Consider the following 20,221-nt stretch of genomic DNA (forward strand, 5'->3'; position numbering starts at 1 on the left):
GCCCGAGAAAAGTGTAGTCTTCTGGCGAGTCCACGCACTGTACCTGTCAGCTGGCATGTCTTATCTATGTTTTTCCTTGAGTGTGGTGATTCACACTAGCCATAAGCTCCCTTCAGTATACATTGCGGCCGCATGTTGAATGGGTGGTAGGTTAATTGTGTGGAGTTGCTGAAATGCCTTTTGTGTTTTCAAACGTCGAGTATTGTGATATGCATTTTGTGTATGGATTTTGCGGTGGCAATGCACGTGCTGCTGTTGAAGAGTACCAAAGGCGTTTTCCCGATCGAAGGATTCCATCTCGAAGTGTATTTACGCGAATTCACCAGACATTGCGTGAGACTGGTTCTCTTCCGAGTGTTTCTGTGCAGTCGGAAAGGGAGGATGTACAAATGAGAAACACACGAGAGAACATTCTTCGCATGATTGATAGAAGTCCGCATCTATCCACTTGTAGAATGGCCTCTCGCATCGGCGTATCACGTATGCAGGTGTGGCGAACTTTACATGATGAAGAATTGTATCCTTACCATGATCAAAGGGTACAGCATCTGGAACCAGGCGACCATGCTCAGCGTATGGATTTGTGCCACTGGATAAAAGCTCATCCCAAACTGTTAAGTGTCATTTTATTCAGTGATGAGGCGTCTTGTACCCGGGACAATGTAAATAATTTATGAAATGTGCATACGTGGTCCCATAATAATCCACATGAGATAATGGAAATGAAATTCCAAAAGAGATTTTCCGTGAATGTATGTTTAATACAGTTATGTAGTCTGTTTATACCACTATGCGCAGTCAGCCATGTTATATCAGCACTTGCCAATCATGTGTCATGTATAGTGCTTGGAAACCCAAGGACAATTATGACATGGCGAGCGAGTATTTTGTACTTCAATTTTATGGCTTCATGTCACTCACAAGTTAGTTTGATGTTACGTACATTATTAACATTACAGAAACCACATATTCCTGCCAGTTTTAATATGTATTTTGTAATCAACAAGTGTGTAACACCGGTCAAAGTTTCACACTTCTCTGGCCATTATCTCCGTAACCATTCAACTTTGGACATAGGTGTTTTGGGTTATATCGGCATACTTTAACATAAGGAACACCCTCCCGAAGTTTGGCACATTCCTCCTGGGACACCCGGTATATGATATCCTATCACTAACGAATCCTAGCCTCTTAACTGCTGATGCAATTCTCTTATGTATGAAAAAACCTGTACCTAATTCATGATTTTCATTCCCCTTTCCATAGAAAAATGTATAGTCTCCGGGTTCCATAAAACACTGGGAAATTCTTGAGTAGCTGCAGAATTGGCAGCTCCTCCAGAAGGGCTCAGCTCCATGAGTAAGTAAGTAAGTAAGTAAGTAAGTAAGTAAGTAAGTAAGTTTTTTCTTTATGGTATCTACATTATCACCCAATAGATTCACATCATCGGCATAGTCCAACAGCTGATGTGTCCCATTTAATTTCAGTCCCACCTGGTTTCCCTGGACCTTCCTAATTGCATATTCTAAGGCAAAGTTGAAAAGGAGTGGCGATAAAGCATACTGATAGCTAACAGCCAGCTGAACACATGAGGATCAAGAGATCAGGATATTTCTGCTATGTCAAGAATCACTCTGGAGGCCACTCTCTATCATATCCAGTGTATATTTGGGGCATTATTTCCCGGGGTCAAGGTTGACAGTGTGCGAGATAACCACTCATTTCTTTCCAGTGCCAAAGTCTTGAATGCATGGAAATTTATCAAGAGGCATAATATTTAGTCACATGAATACTTTCACTTCTTTATTTCTTCAATAAAGAAATGATATATGAGAGTATTCATGATAAGAAATTCTTTTATGCCTGATAGAGTTTAGAAATGGCATCCATATTTATGGTGTGTTACCAGTAACCATGTGACTGAATTATACTTAAGTCAGTTATTTATCTGTACCAGATGAGAAACTGCACATTATGTTGTAAAACATCCTAGTAACTATGTGTACAGTTCACATAGAAGTATCTGTACATAGCAATGTTTGACTTGTATAAACTATAGTAGTGTTTTTGTACAAATTAACTTACATCTTTGTAGATAAAGAACTTACTGCCAGACACACTGGTAAAATTAATGAATTAATTGAAACATTATATTATTATAAGTGTAATACTTATTAAAACACCAATGAATCTAAGGCTCACCATAAGGTCAGAGTGTTGCATTTATTTTGACAAGCTGGTGAATCTCTTGCCCATCCTTCTCTGGTAAAGAAATGCCAGTATTGTTAGAATAACCTCAGTTGTCAGATTGTCTTCACATTAGATGGTTTTACTACACAGTGCAAATTACAGCAATTTCTTTTCTTCTCATTAAAAAAAAGATATCACTTAAAGAATGTTTCTTTCTCCATTGTGATGCGCTCTGTTCAGCATAATAATACACCACTTTCAGTCAGTTGTTTTTTTGTTCAGAAACAGTGTAAACTGCAAGGCAGATGCCCAGTAGAAGAGAGAGTGCAGAGAGGGAAGAGATTCTGACCAAAGGCATGCATGCACATGGAATTTCCACTCACAGTTCTCATACCTTCTGGGAAGTTTAGATTCAATGGCCATACTGTATTGTACTTAATTACTTATTCATTGTGGCACTCCACTAAGAACCTTGATCGCTGCTACAGCAGATGCTCATCCTTCTCTATTTGTCTTTTGTCTCCATCCCTCACTTTCAGCTCATAAATCATACTCTACATATTTTAATGTTCCTGTCCTGAATAAACTCATTACCCGTGGAATGTCCATTAAAAATTCAACTCGAAAATTTGACAGTTCTGATTCCTAGCCAAAACTTCCAGACATTCCTACTAGTGAACCTCTCTTACACAATAACCCTTGAGGGTCACTTTGAAATTATGATTTCACTGAACATCCAACGTATTAACTTGAAGAGTTCATGAAAGATAGCTTGATTGAATAAGCACAGTTAAGTATAAAAGGTACTTTTTAAGCAAAGGTCAACACTGTAATACTGATTGACGTTCACTCACTCACTCACTCACTCACTCTTGGAGCTGAGCTCTTCTTGAGAAGCTGCCAATTGTGCAGCTACTCAAGAATTTCCCAACATTTTATGGAACCTGAAGGTTCACTACCATGTTCACAAGAGCCCTCCACTGGCCCCTATCCTGAGCCAGACCAACCCAATCCATATCATCCCATACTATTTCTCTGAAATCCATTTTAATATTGTCCACCCACCTACAGCTTGGTCTTCCCAGTGGTCTATTTCCTTCTGGCTTTCCCAAAAATTATATGAATTCCTCTTCTTCCCCATTCATGCTACATGCCCTGCCAATCTCATCCTCCTTGACTTGATCATTCTAATTATACTTCGAGAAGAGGACAAGTTATGAAGCTTCTCATTATGTAGTTTTCTCCAACCTCCTGTAATTTCATCTCTCTTTGGTCCAAACATTCTCCTCAGCACCTTGTTCTCAAACACCCTCAGTCTGTGTTCCTCCCTTCATGTCAGAGACCAAGTTTCACACCCATACAGAACCACAGGCAAAATTATAGTTTTGTATATTCTAATACAAAACTATAATTTTGCCCGTGGTTCTGATGCTGGAAGCAGCATCATCAGCAGCGACTTGAACCACGGAGCAAATGATGCTCAAGATAGTTCAAGTTCATATAGCAACAGGCGTGACCAGAGTGGTTTGAACGGCTGTTGTACTGCGATGTGGAAAGCAAATGGAAAAACTACCATATTATCACTTTTCCTGGATAGTCTCTTTCCAACAACACAGATACCATGTATGCAAGATGTTTCCTCTGGAGACAAAAGAAACCGGAGGGGCAGATAGAAGTGCCCAGAAAACAAGGAAGAAGACGTAAGAAGATGCTGGATAGCCTTGCAGGCAGAAGAGGATATTTTAATTGAAGGAGAAAGCTTGAGATCGCATTAAGTGGGGAACTGTTTTGGAAGAGACTGTGGACTTGTTGTCTGACAGATTACTGATGATGAATATTCTAATTTTTGTGCTTTTAGACAGCAGAAGAGAAGACAAAAGGTTCTGGACTGAATGGTATTACCCGAGTTCAATCTCCTCTTAATTTCCTCCTGAATCAGATTTTCATTTGTTGTAGTCATTCCCAAATATCTGAACTGTGCCACATTTTCAAAACATATGTTTCCTATCTTTATGTCATGATTTTGCCCCGAATTCTGGTGACGAGATAGCAACATATACTTAAGTTTCCTCTGTGTTTACTTCTAGACAAACCTCCTTACTAGCGTCAATTAAAGTTTGTGTGTTTCTAGTTATGGTATCTATATTATCACCCAGTAGATTCACATCATCAGCATAGACCAACAGCTGATGTGTCCCATTTAATTTCAGTTCCACCTGGTTTTTTTGGACCTTCCTAATGGCATATTCTAAAGCCAAGTTGAAAAGCAGCAGCGATAAAGCATCTCCTTGTTTTAGACCATTCTGGACAGGAAGATTATCAGACAAATGTTTACCTACACGGGCTTTATCATACATTTTGTTTAAACATAACTTAATCAGCCTGACTAGTTTCATGGGTGTCCCAAACTCTATCAGAATATTGTACAATACTTCCCTTCTAACTGAATCACAGGCTTTCTTGAAGTCTATGAATAGCTGATGTACTGTCTCATCATACTCCCATCTTTTCTCCAGTATCTGACAAATGCAAAAGATCTGATCAATAGTTGATCTGTTACATCAAAACACTGATGATCCCCAATAATTTCATCTATGTATGGACTTAACCTTGAGAGAAGAATATTGGATGAAATTTTACATGAAGTTGATAGCAGTGATATCCCACGATAATTACTATAGTCAGTCTTATCACCCTTTGTAACCATACAATGCAAAGGACCACAATGTTTTGTTTGCTTGTGTCGGTACTTGTCACTACATACAAGCAGATGTAATACCTCACACCCCACTCAAACCAGAGGGACCTGAACCCAGTTGAAGTCAGGCCTCCCTCCTACCCGAGCATGCTATGTAATTTGGAAATAGAAAGAGAGACACCCAGTTGACACAAAAAGGGGAAGGTACTTTGGGACGAGCTAGAAATTTCTAAAGAAGCAACAGCTTGAAAGTTTGCTTACACAATTACGAGAAGGTAAAGTTTATGACGGGTCACAATATCCGGACTTAAACCAAACCAGCCAGAGCTCTTCTTACTTTTACAAAGAGTCCTATGCTCTAATAAAAGAGAAATCTGTCCAAAAAGACGCTGGAGAGAACCTTTCATTGCTTAGAGAGATGGTCCTCTGACCAGTCATAACTCTCAGACTGTTAAAAACTTCTTTTATAAAGGGGCTGCGAACTGTTTCAATAGTCGAGGAAAGGGACCACTTTTCAACACCCGATTAGTCACGGAAGTAAAATGTTTTAGGAATCCAAATATTACCCACTATCTTGTAGTGGAGAAAGAAATTTAAGACCTTCTGAATATTCTTTAGCAAATTCCCCTTCATTCAAGTTCTAAACATCATTCAATAACCTTTTTCTCTGGAGCGTAACGAATGTGACAATTTAGGACTCAAATTCGTCACAGACCTACTCTTAGAAGACCGTGAGATTGAACCCCCTCGATCCACCCCATGTCAGAAAGATTGTGAAAGCGCGAGAACCCAACTTTCACCACGAAACAGCTGACTATTGGAGGAATGATAAACTCGATCGAACCCCTGCCCCCTGTTGTCTAAATCCAGCCAGCGCAGGGATTTGGAGGATGGCAACGAGGCGTTCCCAAATTTCACAGGACCTCTGAATCTTCAAAAATGGAGAGCTGTTTTCAGGAGTCTTGCAACAACAGTTAAACTCACCAGATGCGGAGCTAGCCCTCTCGATCCGACTGTTAAATGAAAATAATATCAGGAAAATTAATATTGAAGAAGAAACGCAAGTGAGTGCAAACTGGTGACCCTCTCAGACCCCACACACGCAGTGGTAGCGGTAACCTATACAAGTCCCCAAGTGCTACGTAATAGTGATAACGGTGCATTGTGACAAGGCTTGCAGGAGTGTGTAACCAAGCAAGAACAACTCGCTCATTTTGTAGAATCCGAGCTCTCCTGTATGAAGCGTAGTAAAGTAACAATCTGAGTTGTATCTCAGTGACTCCCAGATTACAAAAACAATAAAGGAAGTGGAGCCAAGTGCTTATGTTTCCAGTGTGTTCTTTTCTCCCCGTCAGAGTAAGGCCCAAGAACGACCTGAGCCAGAGTCTCACTCCACCCATGACTAGCCCGATCACTAACAGCTCCCTATCCCATCCACCTTTTCCCTTCACTTCGCATCTGTATCCACAGTTGCTGGTGCCCACAGACAAGCCAGGTCAAGTCCCGGACCTGATACCCCTTTCCCATAGTGAAGAGAAGTGGTGAAGTCAGAGAAGCGGTGGAACCAGGTAAAGCCCGACCTAACTGCAAGCCCAACAACCAATGACGGCAGCGGCAACAATGGCAAGAGAAAGGAAGGACGGTAAAACCTTCTAATACTGACTGACACACTGCTATTTATTACTGTCTCTTTAGATCCTATCATACTTAACGGAAACTTGCATTACAGATCATTTCCATGTAAATGATAGAACAGCACATAAACAAACATTATGATAAACACTGCCCTACTTAGACTATATACAAAGGTAAAACTTGTAACCGTTCATCATAATTTTGTCGACTATTTTGTATTAATTGAATTTATAATAAGTAATATCAAGTAAATACAAAGAGAATCTGGCAAATAGCCAACTCTTACACGCAGAAGGGACATAGTTCAAGTTTTGCTATGTGGACAGGAAGTAACACCTGGTAGTTTCCTGGAATTCTGTCAGTTTCAGCAAAGTCGGAAAAGTCTTTGAGAATTTGAGGGCTGACAGCTTGGAACAGCTATAACTTAGAAGTGGGAGGGCCAGAGCCTCATCCCCTGGTCGTAATGCATCAAGTCCCTGTCAACCTTAGCGTCAGGTCAGCAACTGCCAGAATCACATAGCAAAGCAACCTGATTGGAAATTCACAAATTTAGGGAAACTCTTAGTTTGAAAACTTAACCAATGGCAAAAGTGGAGGAGTGGATTTCTCTTGGAGTCTGTGGTTCGTGGACCTCTGTTTTCAGAGAGTGCATTCCACCTCAAGGAGTCTGCATCCAACTTTCAGCCAAGTCAGGCACAAATTACAACTACGTCCCTTCAGTAAACGTATTATAAGTAAATTTCTAAATAAGTGTTACTAATAGCTTCCTTTGTATTCAGTGAACGGAAGTGAATTAAATAATTACTAAGTGCAAAAGTCTGAAGTGGTGAGTGTGATTGCAAGGAAAGATTCTTCCTGCCCTGCCCGAACCAGACCCGTATAAGATCCAGGGGTAAGAACTCATCTCTACCAATTACAGAACAGAACCCAGATACTCCCATCTCTCCCTACTTGCGAGACACTTAATGGTAGTACTGAAACCAAACTCTCGCCTACAAGCACCAACAACCAAAATCTTCCTCCCTTCCCACCTAACTTCTCGCCATCGATGAGAATAAGGAGAAGGGCAGTAACTCCAGTGGAGGTGTCCAGAAAGAGGTGCAGGTGAACCGCAACACCAGAAGGAAGAGGACGGTGATAAGTGGAGACCAATGTAAGGGGCACAACGAAGTGAGTGGTTATAAGCTATCCATGTTAACAGGCTGTGGAGGCCCACTTGGTTGTGAGTCATCGAGACACTCACATTTTATAGACAGCCAACTCACAGATGGTGGAGAAGTTGTCAGGTTTATGTACCGGCTGTCCTTTACCCCCAGGAAGATACATGGTACTTATTCCTGTTAGAGGCTGAGTCAACCCCAGCGCCATAGTACAGACAGAAGGATTAGGTCAATTGAAAAATCCAATGACTTCATCGGGAATCAATACTGTGACCTTCTGGCTTGTAGCATACTGCCTCAACCAACTATGCTACCATGTGCCCCCTCAATGGAATGAAAGATTAATTAATTAATCAATGTGACTATTACAGCATGACTATCAATGCATTAATCAATTCAAACTTCAACTTAAGTGAACTTACGTAAATTCTGGAAGTGACTTTTCCTTCACACACCAAACGTAATGACTCAGAAGCCTGCACAGGACACCATGTGAGTAAGTAACAAGTAACTGATAATGATGACAAAGGTGTTTATTTGCACTATTTCATATTTCTTGTTTCCAACACACTTATATAATTGATACACATATCCTTAGAAACATAATAAACATATCAATCTTTGCTGTGCTACTGCTGCCTACATGTATGAAAGAATTCGGAACAAGTTCAATGTGTTTCACACACCACTCAGTTCCCATTTTACTATACAGATGAAGTTCAACACATCAGAAACATCTATGACAAAGAGATCAATTAAAAAAACTGGTCCCACTGATTTATTATGAAAAAATCAGAGTATCAGACACATTAATCAACTCTCATTCAAATATTCTTGAAAAGAAAATTAAAGGAAAAATTCAACAGTTTCTGTATCTCATCATTATTTCCTTTGCACTGTTTGGGTCACTACTGACATTCCATCAACAAACTTCGTTCGAAACAGCACATTAGCATTGTTGAACATCCCATCTTTCAGAGATACAATGATAAACTGTAAAAGAAGGAATCCAGGTTAAAAACTTTTCTTGATATCCACCTAAGTGATGGATCAGAGATGAAGCCTCAAATGATGTTTTGATATGTGCTAGTCAGGCAAGGTGTGCAATGGCATACCCTGAGTGCAGGGATAGATAAGCATGGAGCACTGGGTAAACTGACAAGGGTAGCCAAAGTAACGGAAGAAAAAACCTGCACTTGTGCCACCTGATAACCCCAAATTCCAATCAACTTATTTAAGATTTAACCTGGGCCTCTGCAGTAAGAATACTATTACAAAGTAAAGCTATCCCTGTAACAGGCCATGAAGGCCCATAGGGTTGTGAGACATTAAGGGTCCCACATTATCTAGACAATAGGCTCAAAGATGGTGGTAAGGTTGTCAGCCTTACGCGCAGGCCACGCTTTACTCCCCAGGAAAAATCATTTAATTAATTCCTGGTACTCATTTCTGTTAGAGGCTGAGTCAATCCCAGGGCCACAGTGCGGCTGGAAGGATTGGGTCAATTGAAAAAATCCAATGACCTCATCGGGACTTGAACCCACGACCTTCTGGCTTGTAGCATAGTGAAGAATACTATTACAGAACCAAATTGTCCAAATTTATGTTGCAAAACTCCATACCCACAGCATTTCAGTTATGGGGTTTATTTAAGGTTTTCTTAGTAGAATAAGTAACAGAGTACTGAACATGATGATGAATTTGAATGATAATGATTCAGAGAGAATGTGGAAGTGGCTGTGAAGCACTTTAAAGCACTAGATTAACATCTGCCTATGTAAAAAACCAGAATACCCTGAGTCAGGATAGCCAACCTCTCAGCCAAGAATCAAGCTTTGGGCTTCTCAGATACAAAACAAGAGTTATCACTCACATTGAAATGGATGGTGATTGTATGAAAGTGTTTCCTACCTACATAGTAATTTTAAATTTAAATAATAGCAAATGTCCTCTTGAGTTCAAATAATACAGCTTTGCATTGATAATTACCATACCTGTGAGTGTTTGAAATGAGTCCTGAGCATGTTACCAATGTTCTGCGTGTGGGACAAGTCTAATGCAGCATCAACTTCATCAAGGATATATATTGGAGCTGGCTTAAACAACAACATAGCAAGTATAAGGGAGAGGGCAACCAGTGACCTCTGCCCCCCACTCAATTCTCCCAGACTGTCCTTCCAAATTCCACCGAAGCCAACTTTCACCTGAAAAACAAATTCAGATGTGTGTAAAAATAACCACTTTTGAGGGATGCTGAAAACTTTGTATTCTGCACAATTCTACCTTCAGTGTGGCAGAATCCAATTTCTCTCTCCCTCACCCAATTTTATACTCTTTTATGATCAGGTGAAGTGGGACCTGACATGAGGTGACATGCACAAACCACAACAACTGGGCACACTGAAATCCATTCTTTGTATGAAGTGAAGGCACATAAGAGTTGTGCCATCTGTCATTTCCCATGTTCCATCTCCACAACTACTACATGAATTTGGATCAGATTCAGTATTGGACAAATTTAATTTTGATTTGTTATCAGTCCAATATGACTACTACTTTACACACTCAAACTGAGCTATATAAATTCTCTAGATCATATAACAATTCTACACATGAAATTAAACATGTCTCATTGAGCTCTACAACTTCTCTTTCAAACATTTTATATATAGTGAACATTTAATGAAATTACTTACTTACTCACGGGGCTGAGCCCTTCTGGAGGAGCCGCGAATTCTGCAGCTACTCAAGAATTTCCCAACATTTTATGGAACCCGAAGGTTCATTACCATGTTCACAAGAGCCCTCCACTGGTCTGTTCATGTTCGTAACATGAAAATTTAATGAAATACATGAACAAATAATTTCCAGATTATGGAAGTGATGCCTGCAATGTGATTAGTTTCGCAGCATCAATCCAATAATGAATTTTATCAATATCTGTTTGGTTTCAGAGATGTATGGACAGGCACAATCTCCCATTATGCAATCATTTTATATCCTTCCTACAAGCAATGCATAAAAAGGTGGACAAAATCAATCATAGGAATCTCATTCCCTTCGGTTTCAAACACATTCTATCCACTAACTTTAGACAATTTTAACTCGCACATACTTGAGATCATTAGCGAACACTGATAAAACAGGTTACATTATTGGTCCGTTTTCTGTGTACCAAATAGATTTATATTTAATATAAAGTTAGAAACCTCTGATGCACTGATGTTGGCAATATTATATGTGGGATCACCATGACCCAAAAGAAAATTTGTGCAACAACAACAACAACATATGTTTAACAAAATGTCTCCTTTCACATCATTTCAGTTGCAACAAACAGTGAAAAAATGTGTAAACTTTCAAAAAGTAAGGGTGACAGAAGAAAGGCATAGTCTTGTATGGAAATCTAAATTAAAATTCAACATGGTGTACATTATTTCACCAAAGAAGCAAAATCTTTGTTGAATTGTGCTGTTAGAGAAGATGAAAGAACAATGGTACTAGATACAATTACTGGCTTTTTGGACATTATCCATCATCCTGCTTTTTACTTAAAAATATTCTGGAAACTGGACTCTGTCCCCATCCTCAGGTAAGAGCCTACTCAGCTGGGTCAATACAGCTAGTGCCTAGGTAACACGGATGTCAATCAACACCTGACTTTGTATCAATATTGGAGAGGTTCATACTCATACCAATAACACTTACAGTTTTATGGTTATATACCTAATAGCTCAAGTATCTGAGTCAGTTCTGTCTGAAATACTGCTATCATTTTCATTACAAAACTGTTATTGTTATCTACACACTTCTCTTCCAACGAACCAACTGCAGCATCTCCCCTAATATTTTGCAACAAATGGGGAAGTTTCTCAGTACTTATGAATAAAAAAAAGTCATGCTGTTACCATGAAATTACATGACATGCATCAGTGAACATCAATTTCTTCTGATTTGTACACTTAAACATTATGTTGAAAAATGTTTTTGTGTAGATGATATTTGGTCAACATCCCTTAGTATAGGAAGCAGTTCACACATGCTACAAGCTTACATGAAATGTGGAGCAGTTCTAAAATTCTATTTCAAGGTCGACAGCGTGGTAGATCTATTTCCTGAGAAGCCATGGAATTTTGTCTATTTCCATCATTATACACTATTAGTCTTTCTTTGCCAAATACAGGTGCATGTGTGCACTAATTAAATGTTATGCCTTGTGTTTCAAATTGAAGTGTTCATCGCTTAGGCTGATAGTTACAGCATACAGCAATTTATAAAAATGTGCAATAACAAATTATTTTGTGTCAGTCTGCCCATATATTTTCTCTCCAAACTTCATAAATGGAGTAACTTGAGGTATGAGTAACAAAGAAGAAAGAGGTTTACTTTCAAATAGGCTAATGTTATATTTCAGCACACTGTTGCACTGTATAGATCTGACTTAGGGGTTTTTGTGCCATCTAGGTGCAACACTGTTGATTGTTCCTTTATTATTGGAAACTATTTCACTACATGTTTCGGCCTAATTGACCATCTTCAGGTGTACAGATGATGTGGACAAGCATACTGCTGCTCACTGTAATGCGGTTTTTCTTCTTCCAATTGCAGTAGCCTCAGGCTAGTGTCCTTGTCCACAACACCTGTATACCTGAAGATGTCCAGTTAGGCTGGAACATGTATTAAATAGTTTCCAATAATAAAGGAACAATCAACAATGTTGAACACAGATGGTGCAAAAACTCCTAAGTTAGTTCTGATAGGCTACTTAACCCGTTGCCGTGGTTCGTCGTGTATGTTTCGTCAGGGATTTAAATCGTCTGGGGGGGTTCGACGTGTATGTTTCGTCCAGCTGCACACGTATGTTATAACGCCCATAATAATTGATGGTTTTGCTGTAGATTGTTAGATTTTTCACTGGCCTGTTGTCAGGAGGANTTTTATCAATAACTGAAGAATTCCACTATATTATTCCTCACCTCCAGTCCATCCAGAACATCCATGCCTTCAGGGGGCTGAAGACACCCCTGAGCTCCTGGAAGAAGAGTGCTGAAGATTGAACCAAAATCCTTATTAACCTGCTCCCATGCTTTGCGGACAGCCTCCTTTTTCTTTCGGTCCAGCTCTTTGATAACAGTAATAATTTTAACTTTGTCAGCCTCCACAGTCCTTTTCCGTTTCATTAAATCAGCATACTGCAATGTGACCATACCGAAATTACTCAAGTAAGGTGTTCAAAATATTACTCACAAGGAAACTCAGGGTGGATTTAGTGCAGAAAATACTCACTACCATTCAGTTTGAAATATTTTCATTTCTCCATGTCCTATTAAAAAACGTACAGATTAAAATACAGCTAGGTATTGTATTAGTGCAGATAATGAATCCCATGAAGTGGTCACATTATTCAAAGTTATAATTATATGTAAAATATGGTAATTGGTTCCAATTCTATGGAAATAGGCAATGAAAAATTTTAAATGCAAGTAATTATATGTTTATTATAGAAATATTACAATAAATGATAAAAAGAATATACTTATAATTTAAGTGTACTGTTAACAAAGACACAGAGTTGTTACAGCGAGCAAAATTAAAACAAAAAAATTCTATCATTCCCAAAAGAAGCTTACGCTGACGAAAACATCTTTATTGTCTTTCAAAATATTTTAGCAGCGTAGACTGAACTGTTTTCTCTTTCTTTAAATCTTCATACATATGCTTATGGATGCAGAATGCTTTATCTGCATCTCAGCAAATTTGCACTCTTTGATCGTCGTTAGAGTCAGCATCCATAATTCTTTGCTTCACGACTTCTTCAGCCCAAAAGCTATCTTCAAATTGAGGGCAGTTGTAAGCTGGAGGAGTGAGTAATAGAGGGACTTCACTTGAGTTCCGAAGCTCCAAGGGAACAGAAGTGTGGCCAGAAGAACAGAATTAGAGGACTTAGTGTGTGACATTATATGTGCTGTAGTACATTGATATTGGGAGCGTGTAATTTAGTGAGAATTTTGTAGTTCATGTGTTGAGATCTGTTGCCAGAAGACAACTAGTGAAGACAGAGGATCCTAGCGCGTAGGCAATGGTGAACTGTAAATTGTGTAAATACAATAATAGCGCTGTATTAATTGTTATTAAGAGAGACTGTAACCGAAGTGCTAATAAATACAATCATCCGATCTAGAAAATGTTATTTTTGTCACGCATACCCCCCTACACATGACACTGTCATTGTTAACACTCCTGTTCCTTGCAGATTTTTGCAAACCACAAAAAGCTGATGCAACTTCATGTTTTTCTTTTATTTCCCTTGCATGTTTTATAATATTCCATACAGTAGATTCAGGCATTCCAACAGATCTTCCTATTTTTGAGTTGATATGACCACATTCATGTCATTCAATCAACAAATTTCTGCTCTAATGTAATAACGAGCCTCTTCTTTTTACATTCATAGTATTTTTATCTGAAGGACACTTGTTTTTGCCAATTTTATTAAGGCCACTTCTTAAAATGATTAAAACAAATCATGAAAAGTATGTATATTATGACAGGCAGCAGCACATGCACAAGCAAAGATAAACAACTGTAGACTGAAGTAGCAGCATCTAAGACCCTAATGGTAACCTCACCTGTGCATACGCTAGCCTCATATTAACTGAATTTTGGTTCGCATTAAACACGATCTGATATCATTGTACAATTTGCACTAAATCGAATATCGCATCAGTCGAACTCACATTAATCACAACCTAGCTGTATATAAAAATACGGTTTTATCAGTTGCTTTGCATCAGCATGAAACCTGTTTCCTCACTGTTGTTAGGGGAGAATGTCAATCATGGAAATTTGTAGACAAGGTGCTGAGGAAGATATCTGGACTAATAATGGAGAAAATCTCACAATAGGATCATCATAATCTATGCTTTTCATGTAATACTGTTAAAGTGAGTATATCAAGAAGGAAAGGTGGAAAGCATGAGAAATGTACAAAACTTTCAGACGAAACAGCTCATGGGAAGAGAGCGTTGGAGAGGCCTAAGCAAAGATTGGAGTATATTAAAATTAATCTTAGAGAAACAGTATGAAAGTGAGGGTTATATTAAACTGGCGAAAAGGACTATACTTAAGAACTTTTGAGTTCCTGAACAGGATGAGATTTCTGAGCAACTGAATTACTACCAACCCTTAAAACATCCTACACCATGAAGTTTACTATTCAAGGTGTTGAGCAAATAAGAGATTCATGTTATTTGTTGTTCCAGTAATATCAGCTGTGAGCACCAATGAAATACAGTTTGGTGCAGACATGTAATGAAGAATGCATGGCTTTAACAGTGATCTCTTGCACTGGGGAGAACAAAACACTATGTAAATCAAAACAGGAGAACACAAACTATCATATACGGAGGCCAATATTAAGACAATGTCTTAAAATTTATTTGTAACTGCACACTGGTATAGCTAAGACTGAAATAACAGCATAATGAAAAAAAAAAAAAAAGGAATACAGGGGCCAATTTAACAATGAAACATCAGAAGCTTAATAGCATCAAATTTTGAGAGACAGAGATTATGCAATTTGCAATTGGTAAACCTGGAACCAACTTGTACAATAATTGGACCCAAAACACTTCACCTGTTCTTCTTCTTTGCCAAGGAGATTCATGGCCCGTGTATCAATATTGCGACCAAGTTTCTCGCTCTTTTCCTGAAGCTTTACAATGTGCTTCCCAATCTCACGAGGATCCTTTTCTTTGAAGTCATAATTTCCACCTGGATTACCAAAATACCGCTTCTCTTCTTTAATCCAAGAATATTTGTGTTCCAGGGCAGAAACCTAAAACATAAAGTACAGTACATTCCCAATAATTTCGTTTGAGGCTTATCGATGGAACCCTTTCATACAATGCATTCACAATCTTGTGGAATGCCTACTACACTCACCCAGTCCAACAGTCCATCTCAATGTTTGTATGCATGCAACAACTATTTTCATTAAATCTGATACTTATGAATTTTACAAAAAAATTTCATGCCACTTCAATTTTCATTTAGATTGGACAATTTTAACAACTTTACCCAAAACCCTATATGAACTTTTGTGCGCATCTCAAGTGTAATAGAATAAATATTTACAGGAGCAAAAAATGTTAAAAAGTTGTACAGAAAGCTTGATTTAAGATGCAAGTCCTGATGAGGTGGATTTTTCAATTTACCTAATCCTTCCAGCTGCACTACGGCCTTGTGGTCAACTCAGCTCTTCACATATCTTCTTGACACATGACAAATTAAGCACAGGGACAATGAGCCGTTCTAAGGTTTAGCTCGCTCACGTATGATGTCATCATGTTTCCCTTGACGGATTCCATCCCCCACTATGCAGTATCCTGACATCAGTCATGTGGTCCCATGTACCCTCTCGTGAAGGGGAGACTTGTACAGTGCAGTCGTGTAGACCAAGTTGACTTGGAAGGTCGGTTACTAGCCAGCAGGTTTGTTGTGGAAAATACTGGTTTCGGCTGGGTTTGTTCTAAATTCCCTTTTGGTGCTATCTGGCTCGCCGGTAAGGACTGCCCGCGGTCGCAAGCCATTGCTTGAACGCTTGCAACGCGCGTTATTAGATTTGGTTTGGTATTCTTCAGAATTAGACTTGTGTTTGTATAGCCTGAGGGTTTAACGTCCTAATATGTCTAGTGTCGACACAAGTGGCGCCGACGGGAAATTGTTTTGTTCTGAGTGAGCTTGTATTTGTTTTCTCGGTCATATGTGTCGTTTGTTATTTATGTATTGTTATATATATTTTTTTATTAAAATTGTATTTTGTTCTTATCTAAGCCAACGAACTGAGTGTAGCTTCGTCCTCCTAGCTTGGATACCCCATGTCCATCTAGGGGAGCATGGGAACCAACAATAGGGCCAGTAACGACTGCGCTGTGCCCTTCCTCTTCGTAATAATAACAACATAATAATCAGAAGGAGAAGAAGACGAACGGCACGGTGCAACAAATTTATATTCATTTTTCTTTACTACAAATGTGGGCACAATTCCAGGACTGATGCCTTTATAAATAACCATAACTGCACAAAAATTGTCATACAACTGAAAATCAACTGACATGACTCTTCTTGTAAAACAGAACATTCATATTTCGTGCACAAAGACATTTCAGGGCTAGAAACTGATTCTCCAGCTCTTCCTTGCCACAGTCATTATATCATTACATACACTTCTGACATATTAAGATAAATGGGACTGTTTCATTTCCTCCTTATGGAATACTGGGCACATAACAGAGAAGGGAGGGGCACAGGAAATGAATATAAAACACATCTACTATGAATGGGCAGAATATGAATGATAGGATGACAAGAGATCTTGCATGAGTGAGCTTCAATGGGTGAATGAAACATGACTGTACAGAGACTCTGTTCTTGTAAATCTGACAGCTGAATATTACCAGTACTGCAGTGTGTGAGGTGTGTGAGGGCTTATCTCATGCAAGATGTCAGGTACTAATCCATGTACCATGCAGTCAAGTTTCATTTCAACTGATCTCCAAAGAAAAATTCTCTGACAGGTCCTATTGAATAATATTTCATACTTATTTCCTTCAATTTTAACTCTAGAGATTTATCGTGATTATGTTTCGAATGATAATTATATCAGGGTCAGCTTATTTGTTACTGAAATACTGAACTTTCAGTAAGACAATTTTGTTTAGTCTTCCTGATTTAAAAAGAAATGTGCACTTAAATATTTGAAGTTAGAAGCTACTTTATGGCAAAATTTGATGTTAAAAATTTTGGTTTTCACACACCACCATCAAAACAGCTTGGATGTTAGAGCTCTTACCTTTGAATTACATTCTTTAGAATCAGCCTGAATTTTGGCAGCTTCATGTTCAAGTTTCTTAATTTCCAGCTCAAAGTCACCATTGTCTTTGATGATTTTCTCTTTCCTTTGTTCTATTTGTTGAATTTCTTTAGTTATTGCAGTGAAAGTTCCCTTCTGTGCCTTCACTTCACTCATAAATTTCTGAACACTGGCCTGTTGCACAAAAAAAATTATACAATTTGAGGTACAATACTGATCAATCATTATGGACCAACCACCAACCAATCTCCCATAACTCTCCTGAATAAAAATACAGATGACAGGCAAACTACAGATAAGTGAATTTATTTTGTAGTCAAAATCTGCTATTGTGACACCTGACAAACAAAACAAAATACCTGGAAACAAATTTGCGTTACACCCATTTCATAGGTTCAGGAAACAAAATAGTAAAGGACCAAAGAGAAATATGACGAGGGACTTCATAATTTGTACCCTTCACCGATTATATTGTTATGGTGAAGAAGCGAAAGGGGATGTGATGGGAAGGAGATGTTGACGACATTGGGAAAATGAAAAGAGAATATAAAGTGGTTGGAAAACAAGAAGGCAAGACACCACGTAACAGGCCTTTAGAGGTAGAGGGGAAAGGTAACGGTTAAAGTTGATATTATATTTAAGCATCCTATTGCACTCTATACGATATAACTCCGTCTTAAGTGCATACTATATATTATATGTCTTTCGTTTTGCTCTTTTTTACACACTACATGTTTCGGCCACAGACAGCCATCATCAGGTGTATCTGCTACACTGCACTTATTTATAACATTTAAAAATTAAAAACATAGATCTTCCTGATTGTTCACTTTCGTTGCTATTACCAAAATCTACTTCGTTGATAGCTTTGTTATTTACACACGTCAATTTTGATTTCTTTGAATTAGCACTTATAAAATCTCCAGTTCTACTTTTTGAATCCTTTAAAAATTTTTCTCTACATTTTAAAATTTAAAATTGTCAGGGTTGCTCGCCCTATGTCTATAGTGCTGCAGCGGCTTCTTCTTGTATCTATTACTGTAAAGGTTTTATCTGTAATATACAACTATATTGGTATTATTATCTTATGTACGTAATGTTTTCTTATATTGTTATTTGTACTTACTCTGTGTAGTCTTCCTGTGTGTGTGCCGCTGCTANTTTACTTACTTTATATATATGGTATTTCTCTAATGTATTCAAATGTCTGCCCTTCTTTCCCGTTGTTACAACTTCCATTACCTCTGTTATTGTTCCGTATGCATGTCCTGTATTTAGTATGTGATTTGAGTACCCGGAATTGCTATTATTATTTCTAATATCATGTATATGTTCTTTATGTCTGGTGTTAAATATATTGGGCAAATGGGCAGAACATTTAACACTAGATATAAAGAACATATACATGATATTAGAAATAATAATAGCAATTTTAAAATGTAGAGAAAATTTTTTAAAGGATTTGAAAAGTAGAATTGAAGATTTTTATAAGTGCTAATTCAAAGAAATCAAAATTGACGTGTGTAAATAACAAAGATATCAACGAAGAAGATTTTGGTAATAGCAACGAAAGTGAAGAATCAGGAAGACCTATGTTTTTAATTTTTAAATGTTATAAATAAGTGCAGTGTAGCAGATACGTGAGTGTATACACCTGATGATGGCCGTCTGTGGCCGAAACATGTAGTGTGTAAGAAAGAGCAAAATTAAAGTTGATCTTAGAGACATTTGGTACCTAAAGGCTGACTGGACTGATTTGGTCCAATGGGTCCAATAGCAGACTTCTGAGAACCCTGTGATGGACCTTTAGGTTCCATAAAAAGATTGCATTTGAAGCAAGATATGCTTTAATGATAGGATACTGGAACAAATCACTACATTCAATTATGTGGGATATACTATATCCTATGAGGGAGGAAAGGATTTGAATGCATAAACTGTAAATTGAGGGGAAACTGAAGGATTTTTTTAATATCTGTAACAGGTCTCAATACTGTAAATGATGATTATGATGATTAGCAATGGTGAACTCCATAATGTAGTACTCAAATGAAAAGGGCGTACTCCATAACATGGTACTCAAAATTCTCAATGGTGTTGATTAAATTTACTTACCACCTGTTTATTAAACTTAACCGTTCAGCGTTGTTTGACGTGTATGTTTCGTCAAGGTATTTAAATCGTCTGCGGGGGTTTGACGTCAATGTTTCGTCCAGCTGCACACCTATGTTATAACGCCCATAATAATTGATGGTTTTGCCGTAGATTGTTAGATTTTTCGCTGGCCTGTTGTCAGTAGTTCAGAGTATTATAAGCCACGAGTTTTGCTGCGCTTAGTCATCGTTACATATGCCTGTCTTGCAGCAAATTTCCTGTTGCTCTTGGGAGAAGTTCCTCCGTTGTACTGTTATGAAAGGCGTATATTCTTTCCTATGCATTTATAAACAGCAGAGACGTGATATGTCCTGTGTTTATAATATCATATTGCCCTGAGCTGGCCACACTAACACACTCAATTGGAATTCTTAGAAGAGGGTTATCCAAAATTTATTCTTCCAACATCGATTGATTTCGCACAGTACATGGCAGCCAGTTCTTAGAAAAACGCCACAAATTAAGGCAGAACACTGTGGTCACCCCCTGTGACGATGGGTGTGTGTGTGT

General features: G+C 38.3%; 1 protein-coding gene across 1 annotated transcript in view; it reads right to left on the reverse strand.

Annotated features, from left to right (window-relative positions):
- Positions 1 to 8,195: 8,195 nt before the first annotated feature.
- The window catches only part of LOC111865767 (structural maintenance of chromosomes protein 2), a 65,025-nt gene continuing 52,999 nt past the window's right edge, over positions 8,196 to 20,221 (reverse strand). The window contains exons 18-22 of the mRNA XM_023854032.2: positions 17,537 to 17,731; positions 15,320 to 15,520; positions 12,660 to 12,875; positions 9,678 to 9,887; positions 8,196 to 8,676 (exon numbers count right to left, since the gene is read on the reverse strand). Of these exons, the coding sequence (XP_023709800.1) occupies positions 8,566 to 8,676; positions 9,678 to 9,887; positions 12,660 to 12,875; positions 15,320 to 15,520; positions 17,537 to 17,731 (933 nt within the window). The 3' untranslated portion in view covers positions 8,196 to 8,565. The remainder of the gene's footprint in view (positions 8,677 to 9,677; positions 9,888 to 12,659; positions 12,876 to 15,319; positions 15,521 to 17,536; positions 17,732 to 20,221) is intronic.

This window comes from Cryptotermes secundus, unplaced genomic scaffold, assembly GCF_002891405.2.
Source record: "Cryptotermes secundus unplaced genomic scaffold, Csec_1.0 scaffold612, whole genome shotgun sequence".
Lineage (NCBI taxonomy): Eukaryota > Metazoa > Arthropoda > Insecta > Blattodea > Kalotermitidae > Cryptotermes > Cryptotermes secundus.